General features: G+C 45.2%; 1 protein-coding gene across 1 annotated transcript; it reads left to right on the top strand.

The window, feature by feature from the left end:
- The first annotated feature begins 19,503 nt into the window (after positions 1 to 19,503).
- On the top strand, positions 19,504 to 23,473 carry LOC123447488 (F-box protein At5g46170-like). The gene is made up of 2 exons (XM_045124096.1): positions 19,504 to 20,796; positions 22,920 to 23,473. The coding sequence occupies exon 1, from the start codon at positions 19,504 to 19,506 to the stop codon at positions 20,752 to 20,754; it is 1,251 nt and encodes a 416-aa protein (XP_044980031.1). The 3' UTR covers positions 20,755 to 20,796; positions 22,920 to 23,473.
- Positions 23,474 to 25,181: the final 1,708 nt, after the last annotated feature.

The raw sequence follows: 25,181 nt of genomic DNA, 5'->3' as shown, positions 1-25,181 counted from the left end.
AAGGCTAAGTTTTTATTTGGTCAAGTAGTCTAATCACCCCCTCTAGACATAGTTCAAATCCTACAACTACAAGGATCACATCTGGTGGTACAACGATGACTTCAAGCATCGTCGACGCGTGAGGCCCCGGTTGACGACAACAGATGCCAAATCACTGTATGATGACGACTCCGATAATGAAGCCTACCGTGACAACATCAGAGAGCTATAAGGCAGATCTAAGGAGTATGCACCCCTCATGAACAGAGTGGTAATTTGTGTTCATTTGTTTTGAACCGGCGGTTAGATGAAATCTACTTTTGTGAGTGTGACTCATTTTTATTTTGTAGGCTTCAAAGCTGAACAAAAGCATTTTTGATGCCTCTGATGCGCTAAGTTCTACACCCGGGTCTTGAGATACCGAGAACAAGTTGAGGGGAACGATGAAGGTAACATCATGCCTCCTAGACTTACTTTATTTCTTATGTTCTTGTTCATGTGTAATCATAAACTTGATACATATTATATTATTGTTTCATTCTTATTGTAGAAGTTTGTGAAGCATTCTCGCAAGCTGGTGGGCCTGCTTGGGTGTGCTACCTCTACTAATGCTCATGCTCTTGCAGGCCCGATGTGTACCCTCGCTTCATTGTGCCATGCTGCCTCATCGTCTAGGTTGGTTGAGGAGGACGAGGAGGAGGACGATGAGAAAGAAGATGAAGGGGAATAAGACAATGAGTAGCAAGCGAAAGAAGAAGAGGATGAAGAGGAAGAGGAAGGAGATGATGAAGAGGAGTACGACGACGATGACGGTCCTCCACCAACTCAGACAACCTAGCTTGAGAAGAAGAAGCAACTGAAGAAGGATTGGGAGAGTCCATCCCCGTTTCAGAAACCACGTCCTCGTTTGTGCAAGAAGAAGGCGGATAAGACACGTTCAAAGAACAACGCGGACCGTACCTCCAAGAGGGGAAGGAGGAGCAAGTGAAGCTACTGCCGTTCAACTGCTCGCTTAGTTAAAATATTTCGCTATTTGTGTTGGCTTTGTCAAACTATTTTCTATTTGCTATGTGGAACCATTTGCTACTATTTGCCATGTGTGATATGTTTAGTTGTTGAACTTCCATTCATATCAAGGTGTGATACATGATATATTGTGTGACATCTTCATATATTTTGTTTTCTAAGACTATAATACTGTTTTGTGTGATTTTTTTCTGAACCAAAACAAAAATAAATGTGCAAAAATGCACTATAAGCATACGCTGCCGCCAAGGTCCCTGACGGTAGGATGTGAACCCCTGCCATAAATTTTCAACGATTGTTGGTTTAGTTTGTACTATAAAAGGACCCACATACCGTCGAAGGCCTCGATGGTAGGGTTTCACAGACTACCGCCACACTCCCTGGCAGTAGGGCCTTCGCCACGTCAACCTCACAGTGTTTGTTGACGGTTGCTGCCTTTCGGCCTACCGCCAGGGGTTCTAGCGGTAGGCTCTGAAACCCTACCGCCGGCCACCGCGGCGGTAGGAAAAGGGTCATATCTAAAAAATAAATTCAAAACGGGGCCATATCTGGCTAAACTAACTCTAAAGGGTCAAAACACGAAACTTGGCCTCCTTCAGAACTGGTTTCCCCTAGCCCGGAGTATCTGAATTTACCCGCGTGCTAGGGCCTCTTTGATTCGTAGGATTTTGAAAATGCAGGAATAGAAAAAGCAGAGGGTTGGAGTGACATGTCCATTTAAACCTACATGATTAGCTTAAATAATTTTTGTGTGTGTTGGATCACAATTCATGATGAGTGTTTGAGATGATTGATTACCAGCAGGAATCATGCGTCCGGGACTTGGATTGGCTTAATCATGTCATAACAATATATAGTCTAGAGGCTCATGTTGCGTGTCAAGTTGCGTTATGTTTCATCCTGTGCATTTTAAAACTGAACCGAGAAAACATATCAAATATAAACCGAACCGAAGCAATTTTACGATTTTTATGATTTATGGTTTTGATATGGTATGAACTTTTCATACCGTTTTGACTTTTGGTTTTTATGGTATATGCCAAAAAATTGAATGGCTAAACGAATAAACTGAAATAAAAATATATTTATATATCTTGGGGCAAACAACCATACAAGTAGTTTTTTTTACAAAAGCTAGATTTCCTCTTAAGCGCATCCATTTTCCTTGTAACATAGTCATATTTCTTTTCAAAAAATTCTAAGCACGTCCATAACCACCGAATACATGCATGCATATAGTTATATACTCTTTGTATACAAATATAAGTGAACTGAGTCACAACTATGTAAATTATTATGTATCATTGTCTAATCCGCATAAATTTTGGTTTTTGTAGTATATACGAAAATTATACTATAATAATTTGGTATATAGGAAAACCGAACCGTGTTTAAATTTCATATCATATTTATGAAAGTATTAATATCATACAAACCAAAAATTTATATAAACTAAATCATGTAAACCGAATAAACCGAACGCACACAGTGAGTGAGTTCTATTGCTTCGGTTGTGTACTAGGAGCAATCTAGCATCAGTCCACTTGACCATTATTATGGCTTGATGACAGCGCACGGCTGATCCATGTAGTACTTGACGACATCCGAGATCCTTAAACTCGTCTCAAACATTCGGCTTATTCATGTAGCACTTGATCAGTCACAAAAGTTAATTCAGTCAAACTCCTCATATTCATCATGTAGTGAGGACGATACGAGGGCTCGCGGACACAGCCAGTCACGTTCGGTCAGTCTGCCATATAAGACGTGACCCCATCCCGAACTATCTTTTCTTTTTCTTTATTCATTTTTTTCCTCTTCTTCTTCATCAATTATGTACAAGTGATCAGATATATGGAGAAAAATAAAAAAAGCCCTGCCGTGTGGACGAAAAAATAGAAATTCAAAATGGACTTGCAAGTTTCGGATGTAGATGCTGTCAGATCTTCGTTATTATTATCTTTTTTGTTTTTGTTTTTGCGAGGAACCGTCGTTATTGTCATCATCCAGTGGAAAGAGACACGCGTATGTTGTGTACTTTATTGTTCAAATTCGATCATGGAAACAAGTTGCGTCAGGTGTCAACTGATGCTCCATTTATACTTGACAAAAGTCGACGTCCCGGCGTGAGATACAACGGCTGAACCAACAGAGGGAGAAGAGAGCGATCTCGATACAAACGTGTTGCGCACAAGCCCGAACGATACGAGGCGTGTTGTCCAGATGAAACCATACGTCGATGATGTCCAACAACCTCGACCATTATCGATTGTGTGCGTGTGTCACAGTGTTAGTGTTTGTGTGAGCTGGTACGCAATTCCAACGCCAACCAACCCGTGGCCTTGGCATGCATGTGTGTCTATCAGGGACTGGGAGGGACGCGCCCGTGCCAGCTGACCGACCGAGCCACCGTTTGGGCGCCATCGCGCTTTCACGCTACTCCTGCCGCTCATCCACACCGCTCCGTTGCCGCCGTCACGAGACGAGCCGCGCCTCCCCTCCACACGCGGCAAAACCTCGTATTCTTCTAGGCAGACGGGGCGCATCGGCAACCAACCAACTAACCAAAGCGTTGTGCATGCAAGTCTCTAGACGAGTAGATAGTGTTGGTATTTGATCTAGGAGCATCTCCAGCGTTGTGAAATGGAGCGCGGACGCGCAGCTACAGCAGCGCGCTAAAATGCACAGCACGCGCGTAGCGGATGCCTCACATTTTTTATTTTGGACATAAATTTTACACATTTCATCCAACACAAAACATATGTCATATAATTTAAATCACAAACATCATTCAATTAAGTTTGTGCCCAAAAGTTCATTCCCACAAGTTCAAATTCATGCCCACAACATCATTCAACGAAGTTTAAAATGCAAAGCAAGTTCATGACACAAACGAAAGGCACAACAATCAAGCCTCGTTTTCATCCTCACATTCCTCCGATTCATCCGACTCCGCCGAAGACGATTCTTCCTCATCCTCTCCGTTGTTGCGCTCCGCATCCTCATCACGTGAAGCTCGGAAGGTGTTGCCAAGATCGTGGGAAGGTGACACACCGGCGCCCGGAGGTGCACCCATGCCGCCAATGAGAGCCGCAAAACTCATGCCACCCATGCTACCCGTGCCGTCCAAGCCGCCCGTAGGTGGTCCAAAGCCACTCATGCCTCTCATGGTCTCCATGGTAGCTCCAAAGCTACCCATGGAACCCATGCCGCCCATGGTGGCTTCAAAGCCACCCATGGCACCAATGCCACCCATGCCGCCAAGGCCACTGCCACCCATGCCGCCAAGGTGACCGCCACCCATTGCGCGAATCATGGCTCTTTTTTGGATCGAGACTTGTTCACGGGCAAGATTGACATACTCCTTTTGTGCATCATTGAACAAAGATGTGTCCAAGAAGAACAAGCGCTTCTCCCATTCCAACAATTTAGATCGCTCCATGGCCACCTTCCTCTCCTCCAATGCCACCCTCCTCTCCTCGGCCGCGGCATCTTGGTTCCTTGCCATTTCCCTCACCTCGTTGGCTTCTTTTCTTGCGTTGACAATTGCTTCCATAGCATTTTTGAGCTCATCATCTCCTTTCCTCTTCTTCTTTTCTTTTGCGTCTTTCTTCGTGCCATCCGGTCGTTTGGGCTTCGAGTATGAAACCGAGTTTGGTGTGGGGCTTCTCTTGCCTTCTTAACTTGATGCATCCTCCTCATCATCATCTTCCAAATTAATTGTTCGCTTGCGTCTTTTGCTCAAATCCAAATCATCAATATCGTCACGCTTCTTCCATTTCTCATCATCCTTCAATACTTCGTACCAATGAGGCAAGGTAAATGGCCTTCCTTTCTTTATCTTCCCCTTCTTGGTATTCTTCTCCTCTCATTTGAACAAGTTTTGTGCAATATTTAACTACATGAAAACAAAACAAGTTAGCACAAAGAACACCAACAACAAGCATGATGATGAACATGAGGAATGATGAAATGACACTTACACTATCGTTATCATTGGTGCCACTTGGGTTCAACTTGTCAACCGCTTTTTGTGCGGCCGCCCATTGTTGACAATCCTTGTTGATGGTCGACCACCGGGAGCGAAGCGATCGTGCGGAGCGGTCAATTCCACTCACGTTTCAAAGATCAAAGTGTTCTTTCATCCGGAGCCAATAAGCCTCTCTACTTTGATCACCTTCAACGGACGGATCCCTCGACACATCCAACCAAGTTTTGCATAGCACGACGTCTTCTTCATTGGTGTAGTTGCCTCCTCTTCCTTTCGGTGCGCCGACAATGCCCTCACCATCCTACTCCACCTCGAACTCATGGTCTTCCAAATGCATGTCATTGGTTTGAGACCAATGCGAATTGTTCGAGCCAACACCCATAGTTGACATGTATGCATCGTTGTTAACACTACAAAGTATATAGAACAATGCAAATAAGTATCTATATGTATGCATTCAAAAAATAACAAGAAAAAAAAGTTGAGGAATTTTTCTACCTTTGGGGCATATCGTCAAACACATTGTGCGTGTCCGCCGCCGGCTCAACAAGTGAGCTCGCCGACGCTTCGGTAGCCGCCTCGCCCCTCACACGCCCTGCAAGCTTCTTCCTCGACGCCTTTGAGGTGCCGGAGCCGCCCGCCGCCTTGTTCTTCTTCGCGGATGTCTTGCCCTTCTTCGGCCGCGCCGCATTTGGGATGTTTGAGAGGGTGCAAAGGGCTTCATCATTGCGGGCGCCGGCGCCGGCGCGAGAATGCCAGCCGCTGAGGTCAATCGCGACGGCATGAAGAGGCCGCGCGCGAGGCTGATGCTCGGAGGAGCTCCGGCGGAGGCGGAGGCGAGGCCAACGTTCCCAGCGCTAGGGTTTGCGGCGGCGGCTGTGGAGGGTTCGCGACTGTAGGATGGGGGGAGCCGGCGCGCGCGTCCATCGGGTCAATTCGCCGACGCCGATGCGTGCAGGACGAACGTGGCGCGGTGGGAGAGAGTGTGGCACGAGCGCTCGTGTGTGCCGCGCGCGGAAGCGGACGCCCCAAATACGCAGCGCGAGATGGCGATTCGGACCGTGCACCCAACTCTATATATTGCGCGCGCGGTTATTGCGCGCCCGCTGGAGATACTCTACAGATTATGCGCGCACGAAAATGGGTAAATTTGCGGCGCGACGCTTGTTTAGCGCGGTTGTTGGAGATGCTCTAAGACCCAACGGGCTGTAAAAAAGAAAAAAAGAAGAAACAAAGAACACACATGAGGATAAGTAATAACGTGAAGGAGAGGGGCCACGATCCAACGATCGTTTCATCTCGTCACAACAGAAGCGCCCCCATCAAGGCACCCTAACCAACAAGTGGTTTTGGTCCCGCGTCGCCAGCGCACATAAATAGATGGAGGAGCAGCCGACTTCTACGAGGGATTCTATTCACGTAGGTTTACTCCTGCTCCCCACATCCCTAAAACCCTAACCGATCTGAGGGAGCACGGCACGACGGGAAGACCATCTTCGAGTTGTGCCCCCGTTCCAGGGCAGTGCCGGTGGCGTCCGGAGGGACGCCACTACCCGCTGCGACAATCTACCCCGAGCATGTATCATGCGTGCATCAAGCAGGCACGTGACTTCACATCGCCTACACCAATGACTTCTTCCATTGATAATAAGAACCCAATTTTACCCTCTCTTTATTATGCCTTTAGGTGATCTAAACGACTAGGCTAATGATTAAAGTCTAACAATGATATCTTGAGCCGTTTAAGCCTAGATTAGATCCCTAATAATGGCTTGGTCATGTTAATATGTTTTTTTAAGTCCAGATCATCATTGTTCGAAGGTTAAAGATTAAAGTTCATAGCTTGTTTAGAGTATATTTTTTTCTACCGGTTAGTGTTGTTTAATGACTATGATAAAATGATGTTCTGCTAAGATTGATTATGCCACGTTTCCGCTTTCAGATTTTTTGGTGATTTGGCACTGTTTCCGGATCCTCATTAAGCAAATAGAAGGAGGGGAGTCAAATGCTTCAAAGAAACTATGCAAGTTCCCCATTTTTTGAAACCCCAGAGACCCAAACCCCAAAATCAGAACCCAAATGTATGAAATTTTTGAGGAAAGAAGAGGTCTTGGGGCTCACCTAGATGATGTCGACCCTCGGGTCCGCGTGGCCGCCGTCGTGCGTGCATCCATGGCCGGAACGCCGCCGTCTCTCTAGACGATGTGCGGGAAGGATGCAGTCGCCCCTGCTGTGCTCATGGACGCGCGCGTCTCGTGGCCTCGCACGTCGCCGTCGCTGACAAAAGCAAGCACCGGGAGCCGCCAGCGAAACGGCTCTGCGTCACCGGAGCCACACTCGACGGAGGAGTGTGCGGGACGAAGTCCCCTCCGCGCTGCTCCGGCGAGTGCAGTTGTCGCGTCGCCATGTCCGCCGTCCTCACCGTCGCTGCCGTGCGGGGCGTGTCCTCGCCAGCGCTGCCGTGTGGGCACGGCTCACTGTCGCCATCGCGTTTTGGCTCGGTGGGTGACTGAATTAGGAAATGGGGGATTTGGGGGCTAGGGTTTGACCCCTCACCGGTTTTGTCTAGCTATGGGCAATCGGAGGGGTCGGATCGACCCGACGGACGAGACCGACACACGGCTCAGGCGGGCTTTCGGGTGGTTAACAGGACACTTTCATGGCTGGGCATCGGCCTAGGTTGTCACAATCTGCAATTTGTTTCACGTTTTGTCTGCTCGGCTCGAAACTCACCGAGCCAAAAATGAAGTTCTGTAAGTTTTCTGTTTATTCAGTGCAATTTCTGATATTGTGGTTATTCTAAGTATGTTTTGTGCTGTTATAAATTGAAAATTGCCAGAAAAAATTAATGTTGTAAAAATATGTTTTAGTTTTCTAGGTGAAATGGAACCAACGAGAAATTTTATTTGGAAAACTTGTATGAAGTTAATGTTTGTGTCATTTTATGGCATATTAATGTGATGATTTTTGTAATCAACCAACGTTGTTTTGCAATTAATTCCTTATTATTTTCTGTCCAACGGTGACATAATTCAGAGTTTATTTTTGCATGAAAATTGATCAACCAATGTAGGTTATTTTTCTTGCAATTTAATATTAATTATGATGTTCTTTTCCTTTACTTATGATATTTTGAAATTATGACAGCTCCCGGTCCTCGTGGCTTCAAAAACATCAAGCCACTCACGGAAAGAACTTCCAAACATGGAAGGACTCGTTGCTATTGCACTTGGGTTGGCATGAGATTGACCTCTCGCTTAGGGAAAGTAAACCAGAGGAACCTGCAAAGGGTGCCATTGTGTATGCTGAGCTTGAGAAAGCCTATGATACTAAAGTTGAGCAATGGAAAAGGTCAAACAGAATGGCACTCCTAATTATGAACTTGTCCATCTCAACTGAGATTAAAGGGGTTATTTCCACTAAAGAAAATGTTGCCGAATATTTGAAATCGGTGGATGAACAACTTAAGGGCTCAGAGAAAGTGTATGCAGATGAGCTTTTGCACAAGCTGCTTGCAAAATATGATGGGCACGAAAGTGTGAGGGAACACATATTAAGTATTAGCAATGCCGCGGCAAACCTTAAAACCATGAAGTGTGACTTGAGCGAAGATCTTCTTGTGCTCCTTGTTTTTAGGTCACTACCCTCATAGTTCAATCCATTCAAGATAAACTATAATTCTCTTGAAACGAAATGGAAACTACCTGAACTCATTGCACATTGCGTTCAGGAGGAAGAGAGAATGAAAAGTGAACAAAAAGATCAAGTTTTCCATGTTAACTCTGGGAAAAGGAAGTATGAGAACAATACTCGTGGCAATAATGTGCCCAACAAAAAGTAGTTTTTCAAAATGAATCCTCCAAAGATTAAGCAATGCAATGAGGCAAGTTCTTCACGCCCCGCCCCTCCAGCGATTGCTCCAGTTAATATTACAAATGCCGCTGGAGAAATAATTTGCAATTTTTGCAAACAGCCAAATCATGTCAAGACGGACTTTCCAAGTTTTCTTAAGTGGATGAATGAAAATTGTAAGGATGAAATCACTCTAGCAGATGAATTTCTATATGTTGATTTCCCTGAATCTACATAGTGGATTGACCCAGGAGCGACTGTTCATGTCGCTAATTCCTTGTAGGGATTCCATACAAGCCATACCCTATGAAGGGGTTCAAGAAGTCTGAATGTCGCAAATGGGAAGGAGGCTGAATTTTAAGCCGTTGGCTTAGTCACCTTGAAGTTGGACACTGGTTTCCTACTTCAGCTCAAGGACGTTCTTTATGTACCTACATTGAGTAGGAATTTGATTTCAGTTTCATGTTTAGATGATTATGGTTTTCGTTGCCCCTTTGGGGAGAAACAATGTTTTTAAAGTATTGTAATAACGATGTTGGTCTCGCCGTTCGACGAGGCAAACTTTATATGTTGAATCTTTCCGAATATCCTATGTGTGTGAATCTCTGTGAGATGAATATGAATGAATGCAATCATGAAAAAATGGGAGAAGTACCAATCCTTCTTCGAAATTGTGGTACTTTCGCTTGGGCCACATTTTGAGGGGGAGAATGAAACGATTGATTAAAGTAGAAATACTTCCTCCACTAGATTTCTCTGACGTAGGCAATTGTATTGACTGCATTAAGGGAAAATATGTAAAACCAATTTAGAAAGGAGCAGTAAGAGCCACAAGGTTCCTTGAACTTATTCATACTGATAAAAACTGAAGATTTATAAAGCATAGGTTGGAAATCAACTCGATCTAAAGATCAAAGTAGTACGGTTTGATCGCGGGGGAGAATATTATGGCAGGATGCTACCTCTCGAGCTTGCGTTGGTTTTCCCTTAAAGAGGAAAGGGTGATGCAGCAAAGTAGATAAGTATTTTCCTTGGTTTGTTGAGAACTAAGGTATCAATCCAGTAGGAGGAACTAGCAAAGCTCCAATAGTAGTACCTACACAAACAATCAAACACTTGCATCCAATGCTATAAAGGGGTTGTCAATCCCTTCGGAGATATTTGCAAGGATGAGATCTTATAGAGATAGGTATAAAATAGTGATAGATCTGAAAGTAAAACAAAGGTAAATAAATTGCAGCAAGGTATTTTTGGTTTATAGATCTGCAAATATATTATGGAAAATAGACCCGGGGGCCATAGGTTTCACTAGAGGCTTCTTTCATAAAGGAAAATAATACGGTGGGTGAACAAATTACTGTCGAGCAATTGATAGGAAAGCGAATAATTATGAAGATATCCAAGGCAATGATTATGCATATAGGCATCACGTCCGTATCAAGTAGACCAAAACGATTTTGCATCTACTACTATTACTCCACACATCGACCGACTCCTGCCTGCATCTAGAGTATTAAGTTCATGAAGAACAAAGTAACGCATTAAGTAAGATGACATGATGTAAAGGGATAAACTCAACCAATATGATGAAAACCCCATCTTTTTTTATCCTTGATGGCAACAATACAATACGTGCCTTGCTACCCCTACTATGTCACTGGGTGAGGACACCGCAAGACTGAACCCAAAACTAAGCACTTCTCCCATTGCAAGAATTACCAATCTAGTTGGCCAAACGAAACAAATAGTTCGAAGAGACTTGCAAAGATATGAAATCATACATATAAGAATTCAGAAGAGACTCAAATAATATTCATGGATAATCTGAACATAAACTCAAAATTCATCGGATCTCGACACGCAAAAGTGTATTACATCAGATAGATCTTCATGAAGATCATGAAGAACATGGTATTGAAGATCAAAGAGAGAGAAGCCATCTAGCTACTAGCTATGGACCCGTAGGTCTGTGCTGAACTACTCACACATCATCAGAGGGACAATGGAGTTGATGTAGATGCCCTCCATGATCAATTCCCTCTCCGGCAGATTACCGAAAAAGGCTCCCAGATTGGATCTCTCGGGAACAGACGCTCCCGGTGGCGTAAAAGTATTTTCGTGGCTCTTTTTGACGATACGGGAATATTTGGGAATTTATAGGCCAAGAATTAGGGTTAGGAGACCTACAGGGGGCACAAGCCAGGGGGCGCGGCCACCCTCGAGGGCGCGCCCTGCACGCTTGTGGCCTCTTGGCAACTTCCTTGCCCCTACTCCAAGCCTGTTGCATGTATTCTAGTCCAAGAAAAATCTTTTCAGATATTTTATTCTGTTTGGACTCCATTTAATATTCCTTATCTACAATATCCAAAAACGTGAAAAAACAGAAACTGGCACTAGGCTCTGGATTAATAGGTTACTCCCAAAAATAATATAAAACAACATACAAATGCATATAAAACATCCAAAAGAGATGATATAATAGCTTGGAACAATAAAAAATTATAGATACATTGGAGACGTATCAACATCCCCAAGCTTAATTCCTGCTCGTCCTCGAGTAAGTAAATGATAAAAACAGAATTTTTGATGTGAAATGCTACCTAACATATTTATCCATGTAATATTATCTATTGTGGCATGAATATTCAGATCCATAAGACTCAAAACAAAAGTCCAATATTGACATAAACAATAATGCTCAAGCATACTAATAAGGTAATTGCTTCGTTTCGAAATAGCATGGTTTTAGAAAGTTATCCCTACAAAATCATATGCTCTAGCTATGCCCCTGCCCACCTGCATTGTCGCCCCCCAACTGCGTCGCCGCCCACCTGCACCGACGCGCGCACCTGCGCCGCAGCCCCCCACCTGTCGTAGCCACCGCCCGATCTGCGTTGTCGCACACCTGCATCGATGCTGCACACCTGCCACCCTGCCCACCTGCACCGCCGCCCGCAGTGAAACGAGCTCCGCCGTTGCCCGCACAGAGGCAACTGCTCCTCCACTGGATGCACGCCTCCTCCAAAGCTGACGGTGCCTTCCTCGCCGGCCTTCTCCCATCTCCATCCATTTCCTCGTGCCCGTGGCCACCGCTGCGGATTTGGGCAGGTAGTCGGCTGTCGCTTCCTCTCTCGTGCATGTGCCGCTGCGGATTTGAGCAAGTAGCCGACCGTTGCTTCCTCCCCTGTCTCTACCTCCTCTCCCCGTGGTCACGGTGTGTTTGAGTGGTCAACACAAATTATACAGAGCTATACGATGGTCAGTGACCGTATAATCACTTAAAATTGTACATAGTGACTGCTACTTCTCAAACAGGAGCGCCAGAAATTGACACGCTGACGGAAAGTTGCTTGCGTTGCCTTTTCCCTGGAAGAGGAAAGGGTGATGCAGCACATGAGCAGTAAGTATTTCCCTCAGTTTGAGAACCAAGGTATCAATCCAGTAGGAGAATCTCGTCAAGTCCAGAGTACCTGCACAAACACAAAAGAGCTTGCACCCAACGCTATAAAGGGGTTGTCAATCCCATCAAGATTGATTGCAAAGTGAGATCTGAAGGCAGAAAGTGCAATGAAGAAAAAGAGTAAGGCTGAAAATATGGTGTGGAGTAGACCCGGGGGCCATAGTGTTCACTAGAGGCTTTTCTCAAAATAGAAAATATTACGGTGGGTGAACAAATTACTGTCGAGCAATTGATAGAACCGTGCAAAGTCATGACGATATCTAAGGCAATGATCATACATATAGGCATCACGTCCGAGACAAGTAGACCGATACTATATGCATGTACTACTATTACTCCACACATCGACCGCTATCCAGCATGCATCTAGTGTATTGAGTTCATGACGAACACAGTAACGTCTTAAGCAAGATGACATGATGTACAGGGATAAACTCAAACCAATGATGAAAACCCCATCTTTTTACCCTTGATGGCAACAACACGATGCATGCCTTGCTACCCCTTCTGTCAGTGGGTGCGGTCACCGCATGGTATGAACCCAAAATGAAGCACTTCTTCCATTGCAAGAATCATAGATCAAGCTGGCCAAACAAAACCCACAACTCGAAGAGAACTACAAGGATATGAAATCATGCATAAGAGAGATCAGAAGAAACTCAAATAAGATTCATAGATAATCTGATCATAAATCCACAATTCATTGGATCTCGACAAACACACCGCAAAAAGAAGATTACATCGGATAGATCTCCATGAAGATCATGGAGAACTTTGTATTGAAGATCCAAGGAAGAGAAGAAGCCATCTAGCTACTAGCGCTGGACCTATAGGTCTATGGTGAACTACTCACGCATCATCAGAGAGGTCATGGTGTTGATGAAGAAGCCCTCCGTATCCGAATCCCCCCCTCCGACAGGGCACCAGAACATGCCCCAGATGGGATCTTGCGGAGACAGAAGCTTGCGGCAGCGGAAAAATACTTTCGATGATCTCCTGATTTTTTTCTGGAATTTATGGGAATTTATAGGCGAAAGACCTAGGGCAGAGGTGGCCCAGGGAGCCCACAAGCCTGGGAGGCGCGGCCCCCCCTGGCCGCAGCTAGGGGGCTTGTGGGGTCCCTGGTGGCCCCCTGCCTTGGTTCTCAAGCTTCCCGATCTTCTGTTTCGGAAAAAAATCTTTTCGAAAGTTTTATTCCGTTTGGACTCCGTTTAAAATCCTCCTGTGAAAAGGGTCAAAAACACAGAAAAACAGGAACTGGCACTTGGCACTGAGTTAATAGGTTAGTCCCAAAAAAGATATAAAAGGCATACAAAACATCCAAAGTTTGACAAGATAATAGCATGAAACCATCAAAAATTATAGATATGTTGGAGACGTATGAGTGACTGTATTGACCAACTTCTTATGCACGATGAACAAAGTGAGCTTCGGGCATATGTTCGAGTATAGTGGATACATTTTACTCATTCACTAATCACCATGAATGAAACTCGGATAGCGCACCATGCCCGTGGAATGTTTGTGAGGAGGATGCTACAAACTATCTACCATACTCACGAATTGCATCTCGGATCGAAATTGAAATCGAATTTGAGGGGATAGAGAAATTCCACCTAGCCTCTCGCACCTCTATCTCCTTCCCTGTCCGAGTATCGATATAGTCGCTCAAATCCTAGCCAAAACTAAGAGAGAGAACTAACAACACTATATATAACGATACACCCCTTAGCGGGCCTAGTTTGGGCTTGCAAGCCACTTGGGAAGATTCTTGGGCCTAGTGGACCTTGGCCTTTCCTGCACTTCCTCCCCCGCCCCGCTCTTGTCTTCAATATTATCATCTTTAGTAGTTTCAGCGTTGTTGTGCCGACTCTTCTCTTGTCCAGCACCATCAAGAGTGATGACATACCCCCTTCGATAAGAAACGGCTTGCCCCCAAGCCGCGGAATAAGGAAATTTCCAACGAAGTGACTTCAGGTCTTCCCAAATAGCTTCTGCTGGAAATGATCCGCTCCATTGGATCAAACCTTCAGCTATAGTGCATTTGCCATGTTGTCGAACCCTTTGTTGTAAAACACGAATTGGTACCTAAAGATGGTTATCGAAGGCAGGTAATTCAGTATGCACAATACAACTGGGTAAGATCACCTTTTTGAGTTGAGACACGTGGAAAACTAGATGTATCCTGCTATGAAGAGGGAGCTCGAGTTTGTATGCTACTTCTCCTATCTTGCCAATGATCTTATAGGGACCAAAAAACTTGAAGGCCAATTTATGATTAGCTCTGTGAATGACCGAAGATTGGACGTAGGGTTGCAGCTTGAGAAACACTTGCTCACCCAGTTCAAAGGACCTTTCAGATCTATTCTTATCAGCCAAATGTTTCATCCTTTGCCGAGCTCGTAGCAAATGCTGCCTGACAAAAGCTGACACAACTTCTGTGTCAGATAACCAGTGTTGGATGTCAGTAGGCACAATAGTATCACTAGCAGCAAGGCCAAAGTATTTGGGAGTATCTCCATAAAGTACTTCAAAGGGTGATTTACCCATAGTTGAATGCCAATTGGTATTGTACCAAAATTCACACTTGGACATCCATTTGCTCAATTTGGAAGGATGAGAACTCATAAAACTCATGAGGTAGCACTCAATTAGCTGATCCACTCTTTCTGTTTGTCCATCAATAGCAGGATGATATGCAGAACTCATATTCAACTGTGTACCAGTTCTTTGAGTGAGAGTTTGCCAAAAAGTGCTAGTGAACACAAAATCCCTATCAGAAACTATGTATTCAGGAATACCATGCAGTTTTATAAACACTATCCAAAAACACTTCAACCACTTTCTGAGTAGTGAAGGGGTGTTTTAAAGGCATAAAGTGACCATACTTAGTGAACTTATCAATGACCACAAAAAATGCAATCAAACTAGCAAGATGGAGGTAATCCAGTAATAAATCCAGGGTAACAGTTTCCCATGCTTTATTTGGTACTGGTAGTGGAGATAAGATACCATGATACTTAACTCTCTCAGGTTTAGCTTGCTCACACACAAAACAAGATTGCACTTTATCTTTGAGGAACCTCTTCATCCTTGTCCATTTGAAGAGAGAATGGATTTTGTGGTATGTCACACGAAATCCAGAATGGCCCCCAAGAGGACTGTCATGGAAGGCAAAGAAAATCTTGTTCTAAAGGCTGACACCATTTCCAATCCAAATACAACCTTTGTATCTAAGCAACCCTTGGATCAACTGAAAATGGGGCCTAACATCTGGTGAAACAGCAAGTGCCTGCAGAATTTCAATAACTTTATCATCAGAAGCATAGCTAGCCAAGATATCATCCATCCACACATGTTTGGCTTTGGAAATACGAAAAAATTGATCATTATGTGCCCTTCTAGAAAGAGCATCAACATCAAAATTCTCCACTCCTTTCTTATACACAATAGAGTAGTTTAACCCCATAAGTTTGGTAATAGCTTTGTGTTGCTGCACATTATGTAATTTTTGATCTTGCATATGAAACAAGCTCTTCTGATCAGTTCTAATAGTAAATTGTTGGAACAACAAATAAGTCCTCCATTGATCAACAACCAACAAAATAGCCAAATACTCCTTTTCATAAACTGACAATGTCGTGTTCTTGGGACCCAATGCTTTACTAACATAAACCAGAGGATGACCTTCCTGCATCAGAACGGCTCCAATTCCCAATTCACATTCATCAATTTCTATAACAAAAGGCTTGCCAAACTGTGGCACGGCTAGCACTGGTGCTTCTACAAAAGCTTTCTTGAGAGTGCAACAAGTTGTATCAGTAATCTCATACCACACAAATAGGACCCCCTTTTTAAGCAACTCAGTCAAGGGCTTGCTAATCATACCCTAATGTCTGATTAATTTCCTATAGTAGCCACTCAAACCCAAGAAAACCCTGACTTCTTTCACATTACTAGGAATTGGCCAATTTTCCACTGCCTGAATTTTACTAGAGTTAGTAGCAACTGCAGCATCACTGATGGTATGTCCCAAGTAACCAATTTGTTCTTGAGCAAAGGCACACTTGGACAATTTCACTTCCCATTGATCAGCTCTGAGAATAGCCAAAACCTCTCTTATGTGAGCTAAGTGTTCCTCATAAGTTTTGCTGAAGATCAATATATTATCAAAGAACACCAAAGTGTTTTCTCTGTTAACAGGAGCAAGTGAAGTATTCATGGCTCCTTGAAATGTTCCACGGCCACAACTAAGACCAAAAGCTAGGACTGTGAACTCATAATGTCCCAAATGAGTTTGAAATGTTGTTTTATATTCTTCACCTTCAGCCAACCTTATCTGATGATAACCAACTCTCAACTCTAATTTAGTGAACCAAGCAGCTCCAGAAAGTTCATATAACAGTTCATCAATAACAGGCACTGGAAATTTCCCTTTAATAGTAATGGCATTTAACATTCTATAATCTACTACCAATCTCCATTCACCTCCTTTTTTCTTGACTAGCAACACTGGGGAGGAAAAAGGACTTTTACTCGGCCTTATCATACCAGATTTAAGCAGTTCCTTAATCTCTCTTTCCAACTCATCTTTAAACCGTGGGGCTATCCAATAAGGTCTCACAGCCACATGTCTGGCTCCTAGAATAAGAGGGATTGTATGATCACAACTTCTCCTTGGTGGCAGTTCTGTTGGCGCTTCAAACACATCAACAAATTCTTCTAACATCACCTAGATGTCAGGTGGGAGTGGTGCTTGCTCATCAATTGCATCAAGGGATATAACAACACATACAAAAGGAGATTCTTCGGGAGGAACACCATGTAACGTAATGGTTTGTCCTTCCTTAGAAAAGGATAACCACTTGTCTACCCATCAATATACATAGGACTATGGAGTACTAGCCAATCCAAACCCAGAATGCCATCATAAGTGTGAAGGGGCAAGAGCTTGAAATTGGAACAAAATTGATAATTATTGCACTCCCAGTGACAATCTACAATCTGATGCTGACACTGTATGGTGGAACCTCCAGCAACTGTCACATTGATGGGCTTCATAGAGTTGATACCTGACAGAGTTTCATACTTCATGTTCAAAAATGAATGAGTGCTACCAGAGTCCACTAAGAACTGAAGTTTATGTCCTTGCAACTCAATTTATAACTGTAACATAGGAGCTTCTGGTTCCTTCCCCATAGCACCATCACACAACTTAATTGAATGCACTGAAGATTGGGCTTGCTGATCACTTTGAATGTTAGATTCTTTAACATCACGAGGTTGCAACTGTTCAATCAACTCTTGCACAAAATGCAACTGGGCAGTGGATTTGCAAACATGATCTCTCGAGCACCTCTCACCACAAACAAAGCATAAGCCCTTAGACTTCCTGTAATTCCTCAAGGCTGACCATTTATCCTCTTGAGAAGTGCTATTAACTGAATCCACATGCCTTTTTTCCTCTGGTTTATGTGGTTTGGAATTTGCAAAAGAGTATGCCACATGAGTTTTCCTAGGTAAGGAAGAACTAGCTGTTGTGTAAGTCTCACCCAATTCTTCAGGCAATAGAGCAAACTCATAAGCTGCATCTAGATCCTTTGGTTTCTCCAGGGCCACTGCCATTTTGACACCAGGTTTCAGGCCATCTAAAACCCTTGTGATATAATGCAATGGATTGGGAGCATCTTCATATGATGTTAAGTGATCATACAATTCAGCATAACGTTCCACATAATCTTCCACTGTACCAGTTTGTGCAATTTGAAACAATTTTCCGAGGAGAGTTTGATGATGATTGCGGTCGAAATGACCTTGCAGAGCTGCACAAAAGTCACACCAACCAACATTCGACATCCTTCTCTGCATTGCCTCTAACCACCGAGTTGCTGCTCCTTCAAATTGTGCAGTAGCTAGAGATAGCCAACGATTAACTCGTGTCTTCCATAGCTTGAACTGATCCTCATAACGATTTTGCCACAACCTTGGGTTCGATCCATAAAATTTGGGCAGCTCCAGGTGCAGAGAAAATGAAGAATGTTCAGCAGTATCGAAAACTTGAGAATCATGGGGAGAAAATTTTGTGGGGGAAAAGCCGGAATCACGCGCACCTCTGACCGAACGAGGGACATAGATATTATGTGCCTTCCCCCGGTTGTAGTTGTCGATGCCAAGGGCGCTGGTCGAGGTGACACCGCGACCGAGCCCAACATGGCGCGAGGAACTGTTATCATCCACGTTGGTAATCGGATCTGGGGCTTGAAGCTTGCCGAGATCCGCCCAATTCGGTCGAGGTCGAGGGCCAACTCGCCCCGAATTCCGTCGGCCCGAGATTCAAAGCTCCTACAGGAGGCTCTTGATCTAACCAAGGTGGACTCTTCTTCGGCCTACGCGGCTGCCATTGAGGATACAAAGCTCCAACTGAAGCTATGGTTCTCTAGATACGAGATTTCTTCGCGTTGTCGCAGTGCAAACTCCGTAGCACATGAAGTAGCAAACATGGGTCGTTTGTATGAACCAAACTACTACCATGTAGAATGAGAGTCGGATGTTTCAGTCCACGTGGCTGATTGTGCTTTGGGTGATGTGTCCAAGCACAGTTAAGTTTATAAAGCTTTGCTTTGCCTTCTCTGCCCGGGACCAACATGTATGAGACCAAAAGGAGAGGGAAACAAAGCAGTTTTAAACTACCCCTTTTTGTCTCTCTATCAACCAACGGATGTACCGCTACTAGTACTATCTTCTCGCCTGCATTTTTGGATCTACACTAGACTTTCCTGCCTGCCTACATTTCCTCCGCTATAGCAGTCATCTAGTAGTGGAGTTCGCTTGGTTTTTTGAGTGCTTTATTTATATATATAGGAGTGTTTGTTTATTACAATCGTGGTGCTGCTAGGCCTGCCACCGACGAAAGCTGTAGCTGTAGCTGCAGCTGAATCTCTCGCTCTCTGAAAACTCAGAAAAATATGATTTGAATTATCGAAGGGAGAGCCGCACGATTTCGGAAATGCACAGGGGCTCCACTGCATTTTCTGTTTCTGTTTCTGTTTCTTTTCCCCGACCCGAGCCGAGAGAAGAGAGAAAAACAGCGTGCAAGCCGTCCACCTCCACACACCCTCGCTCTCCTCGTGGCCTCCCACGCCCCGCATTCCCCCCCTCCCACCTCCCCCCAGATCCGGTCCTCGGACGCTCGACGATGGCCGAGGACGCCGCCGCGGGGGCCCGCCGGTGGCGCGGCGAGGAGGGGCAGCAGCCCCACCGCCTCGCGGCCGCGGCCGGGGCGCCGGAGGACCGCTTCGACGGCCTCCCCGACCCGCTCCTCCTCCTCATCTTCAACCGCATCGGCGACGTCAAGGCGCTCGGCCGCTGCGCGCTCGTCTCCCGCCGCTTCCACGCCCTCGTGCCCCTCGTCGACTCCGTCCTCGTCCGCGTCGACTGCGTCATCCCCGACGACCCCGCCTCCTCCTCCCCGTCCTCCCCCACCGCCACCGCCTCCGCCCGCGCGCGCGGCGTCTTCTCCCAGATCGCGCGCATGGTCATCGGCGGCATCGTCAAGCCCATCCAGGCCCTCGGCCAGATCCTCTCCCACGCCAACTCCGCCGCCGACTTCCCGGCCTCCGCCGCATCCCTCTCCTCCTTCCGCCGCTCCTCCTCGCTCTCCTCCTCGTCGGCGCCCCACGCCGACGTCTCGCACCACTCCCCCTCCGAGGTGCTCCGCTCCTTCAAGGAGCTCCGCAGCCTGCGCATCGAGCTCCCGGCCGGCGAGCTCGGCATGGACGACGGCGTGCTGCTCAAGTGGAAGGCCGACTTCGGCTCCACGCTCGGCAGCTGCGTCATCCTCGGCGCCGCCTCCGCCTCCGCCTCGCCGTCCTCTGCCGTCAAGGACGGCTGCAGTACGGCCACGCCTCCTCCTGCCGCTGCCGCCGATTGTGGGGAGTCCGACGATTCGGGGAGCATCCCGGAGTCATTCTACACCAACGGCGGGCTGAAGCTGCGGGTGCTGTGGACCATCAGCTCGCTTATTGCGGCATCGGCACGGCACTACCTGCTGCAGCCCATCATCTCCGACCACGCGTTGCTGGAGAGCCTGGACCTCACGGACGCCGATGGCCAGGGCGTGCTCACCATGGACAAGTGGCAACTGCAGGAGCTACGGGTCAGGCCAGTATCAGCGTCTGGTGACTCCCACCGCACGCTCATGCCGGCGCTTAGCATGCGACTGTGGTATGCGCCACAAATCGAGCTGCCTGGGGGCACGGTCTTGAATGGAGCAACACTGGTGGCCATCAAGCCAAGCGAGGAGGCAATGAGGGACGCTGTTGGGAATGGAACTGCTGGGTCGGCAGGTGGATCCTGGGTTTCAGACGCCTTTGAGGAGCCATATCGGACGGCCGTCGGTGTGCTTCTCAAGAGGAGGATGTATAGCCTTGAGATGAATTCATTCTAAGCTATGGAAGGAGTGCCATTCCAGAAGTTTCATCTGTGAGAGGTAAATTTCACAAAGGCATCTGAAACCCATTTTTTGCCGGATCAATTTTCTTCAAGTGTCTTTGCTTCTAGGGAGTGATTCGACCTTATTTTACACGATTGTGACACTATCATCAGCACCTCACAACTATTGTGATGCATTGCAGATTTGCTGTCAAGATTGTTATAAATTCTACAGTAGTGTGTTCTGTAGTCAGAACATCAAATTTAGGTGTAGCTCATGTTAATATTTGGTTACTTGTCATAAGTAGGAAGCAAAGTATTCTTAAAAATATATTTTATTAGTGGGTACTTTTATGGAGTTATTGCCAAGGAGTTGTTTTAACCGACTGCTAATCTTTTCTTGGTTTTGGCTATTGTATATAGTAGTTTATACCAAATTTCCAAACTCAGTTTACATGAGTACATTGCTTGACTATCTGTACAACTTTACAATGGGACTCATTGCGATCCTACTTTCCATCGCCTCTGGCAATACGTTATTGCACATATTAATATATTATATCCTGATAGAGTATAGAGTTTGGACAGGCTCCTGTTCATGATCCAGCAGTGACGTCTTCGGTGTTATAGCTTAAAGTTTTTTTGTGTGTGATAGCCATAAGCAAATAACCCTATAAACTTAACTAAAATAATGCAATGTATACTTATATAGATCAACAAGTGGTTTGCCAAATCATGATTCCTGGTCTCCCTTTTTTGCGATGTTGGAAAATTATGTTGGCACTGATCATCATTCATCAATGATACTCCCTCTGTCCTAAAATAACTGTCTCAACTTTGTACTAGCTCTAGTACAAAATTGTACTAAGCTCAAGACACTTATTTTGGGACGGAGGGAGTACATGATATAGATAATTCTATTTGACTTGCCTGTGGCACTTAATCTATGTGGTGTCAATTCTTCTTCTGAGTTCCGACTCTTGAAAATTTGACTGACCGACCAAGTTGAAACCCAGATATAAGAATATCCATCCTTCCAGCAAGAAGCAAGCAGGTTTAGCTGGCTAGCCTTCTTTTGCTATGCCTAATATCTTGCATTTTGCTTATATCTACCCCAACCTGTCTTTTTCAGATGCTTTTATCATTCTGATAAGAGCTGTACTCTACACTTCATTAAGGATTATCTTCCCCATTTTTACTTTGGATTTGCACAATTAAGGAATAGGAAATGGAGAGAGGGGGTGTGGGAGATATGGGGAAGGCTAGGGGCTAAGGGCTAGTAGAAGGCAAGTGTGGTTTGAGAGAAGAAAGACGCTGTGACCCAATCTGTACTTGTGGGATTTATTATTTCTACCCATTCTGATAAAAGCTGCACTGCACGCTCTTTAAGGATCATCTGTTCCATTACTAGTTTTGAATCGTTCAGTTAAGGTAGGAAAAAAAGGGAGAAATATTAAGAAGTCTTGATGCTAGGCTAGTCAAAGGAAAAGTGTGCTTTCTGGGCAAAAGACGATCTTCTTAATTGCATTGGTTACCAACTTACCATCATGTGTATCTGCCGATATGGCCCAACATGCTATGTATTGCAGTCCTAGAATTAAGTACTTGCTATGCATAGCCCAAGCACATATGGGGAATCTTCCATCTAAAATTATTAGATCCGCATCAAGGATTTTTGCTCAGGAGAAGATGATGGTGGATACCCACTTAAATTAAGGATCCACTAGTATATGCAGGCCGTAGATTTGAGGCCCCTCCTAAAATAGTTTCTGCTCGATTTATAGTGTCATAAAACACGAATGTGTTCAATGCAATGTACACTAATTAACTAATGTGAACCTTATACAGTTAGAAACCTATTTGAGAAATCTGTTGGATATCTCAACTGCGCAAGGAGTAAGGACTGACTAGCCAATGGAAGCTGTAATGTAGGATCCAGTAGTTATATGTGGGCTGTAGATTTCAAGTCCTCCTAAAATAGTTTCTGGTTGATTTATAATGCCATAAAACTCAAATCTGTTTATTGTAATATACAGGTGTACACTAATAATTAACTAATGTGCAGAAGGCTATATGAAAAGCCAGTGAATGGAAAGCTGTAACCAACTTTGTAACTGTGAAGTCCCTTCACCCTTTTTAGCATTTTACTGAAATCTTTGACGTTCATATCTCTATTTTCAGGTTTATTGTGTTCTCTCACGAAATGCAACTCGAAGCACAATGTAACTAAGCAATGGAGTAGAAGTTCTCTGGCTGCCTATTTTACTCCAGCCTGCACCTACCTGAGAGACTCGGACTAGTTAGTAATGTATGAACGTGGAGGAAAGCCATCTGCATCCTCTGGGCCTGTTCGGAACCTCTCAACTTGTCGATGTTGGAGCTGCTAGACAAGTCATTGCTGAGCCTGCTGGCGGCCGTCCCTTCAAGAAAACCCTCATCTTCGCCAGATGTGGCGGCATCACGGGTAGATCTTCATTGTATGTATGGATCCTCGTCAAGCTGGTGCTAACACCATGTCGTTTTTTCGCTTTGGATTGTAGCTCTTTTTGGAGAGAAGTTTGCAGCGTTCCGTAGCATGAGATGTACATGAATATCTGCAAGTTCGATTCTAGTCTGAATTTGCAGATCCTGTGTACATGAATATCTGCAAGTTCGATTCTAGTCTGAATTTGCAGATCCTGTGTAAATGTTATACTTCAAAACGAGCCAGTGTAGAAGAAGCATAATGCTGTGAATCCCGAGTGCTGAAGCATTTTTATGTGACACTGAGAGCATTTTATTTTTTTGCTGCAGTGGGTCCGAATCATGATTTCTTGTCACTTTCTTTCTAACATGTCTTTTTTTTGCTGCATTTTTATGTCGACACTGAAAGCATTTTTATGTTTTTTGCTGCATTTTTTTATCTTGTTTTTGCCTGTGGCGCTTATGAGGTGTCAATACTTCTCCTGAGTCCCGACTCTTGAAAATCTGACTGACCGACAAAGTTGAAACCCAGAGATAGGATTGTTCATCCTTGCAGCAAGAAGCAAACAGGTTTAGCTGGCTAGCCTTCTTTGCTACGCCTAATATCTTGCATTTTGCTTATGCGCAAACACCAATATCTACCCCAAACTATCATTTTCAGCTGGACTCTGCACTTCATTAAGAGCATCTCCAATAGACGCGCTTCGCCCGGCGCCGAAAAAACTGAGGCGCCGAAAAAACTGATTTACAGCGCGTTCATCGACAGGTTCATTAAGAGCATCTCCAATAGACGCGCTTCGCCCGGCGTCGAAAAAACTGATTTACATCGCGCTCATCGACAGGTTCATTAAGAGCATCTCCAATAGGCGCGCTTCGCCCGGCGCCGAAAAAACTGATTTACAACGCGCTCATCGACAGGTTTAACGCGGCGCGCAGCGTTTGCTCCAGCAGCCGCATTGAAATGCAGCGCGGGCGCGCAGCTCCAGCAGCGCGCTAAAATGTCTGGAAACCCGTGAGCTTTGTTCATCTTCAATAGCCTTGCGACGTCTTCAGCATTGAAAGATCTCAGGTACTCCGTGCCAAACACTTGCACAATTCTAACTGCGAAGCGCTTGACACACATGATGGCTTGGCTCTCACCCATGGCCAAGTGATCATCAACTAGATCAGCGGAAATACCGTATGCCAACATATGTAAAGTGGCTGTCACCTTCTGAAAGGTGCTATGTCCGAGCTCTCCGGCAGCATTCCGTCTGTGCTGAAAAAACTTCGGCACAATTCCGACTGCGAAGCGCTTGCCACACATGATGGCTTGGCTCTCACCCATGGCCAAGTGATCATCAACTAGATCAGCGGGAATACCGTATGCCAACATACGCAAAGCGGCTGTCACCTTCTAAAAGGTGCTATGCCCGAGCTCTCCGGCAGCATTCCTTCTGTGCTGAAAAAACTAATCATGGTTCGCTAGTTTCTCTGCAATGTGCCTGAACAACTTGGTGCTCATCCTAAACCGGCGATGAAAGTACGACTCGGGGTATGTGGGATTCTCCACAAAATAATGCCTAATCGATCTGTTGTGGGCATCAATCCTATCCCTCCAAATTTTCTGCCGACCCATAACCGAACCACCGTGCTTCGGTTTTTTATTGATGTGCATAGCTAGGATCATTGCAAGATCCTCCTCCTCTTTCATATCAAATTCTTCTTCGGAAGAATCATATGCTGAACTCATCTAAAATGTTCAAACTAGGCTATAAACAACATGCACCAAAATTCATGTAAAAATGTGAAGTTGAAAGCAATACATACCTTGCAGGCCTTTTGTCGAACACCTTGCGGACGTCAAGCGACAGTGCGCGGCCGGGCGCTCCTCATCAAAGGACTGCCGCGCGCGACAGGTGGCGCTGATGAGAGAGAGAGGGAGGAAGCCGCGGCCGCGCGGGGAGAGACCGGGGAAGCGCCGGAATGGTCGCCGGAAAA

Source organism: Hordeum vulgare, chromosome 1H (assembly GCF_904849725.1).
Source record: "Hordeum vulgare subsp. vulgare chromosome 1H, MorexV3_pseudomolecules_assembly, whole genome shotgun sequence".
Taxonomy (NCBI): domain Eukaryota; kingdom Viridiplantae; phylum Streptophyta; class Magnoliopsida; order Poales; family Poaceae; genus Hordeum; species Hordeum vulgare.
The sequence above is the reverse complement of the archived record's forward strand: the minus strand, read 5'-3'. Positions and strand labels throughout refer to the sequence as shown.

Coding starts and splice junctions, on each gene's coding strand:
- LOC123447488 (XM_045124096.1), top strand. CDS start 19,504: ATGGCCGAGGACGCCGCCGCGGGGGCCCGCCGGTGGCGCGGCGAGGAG.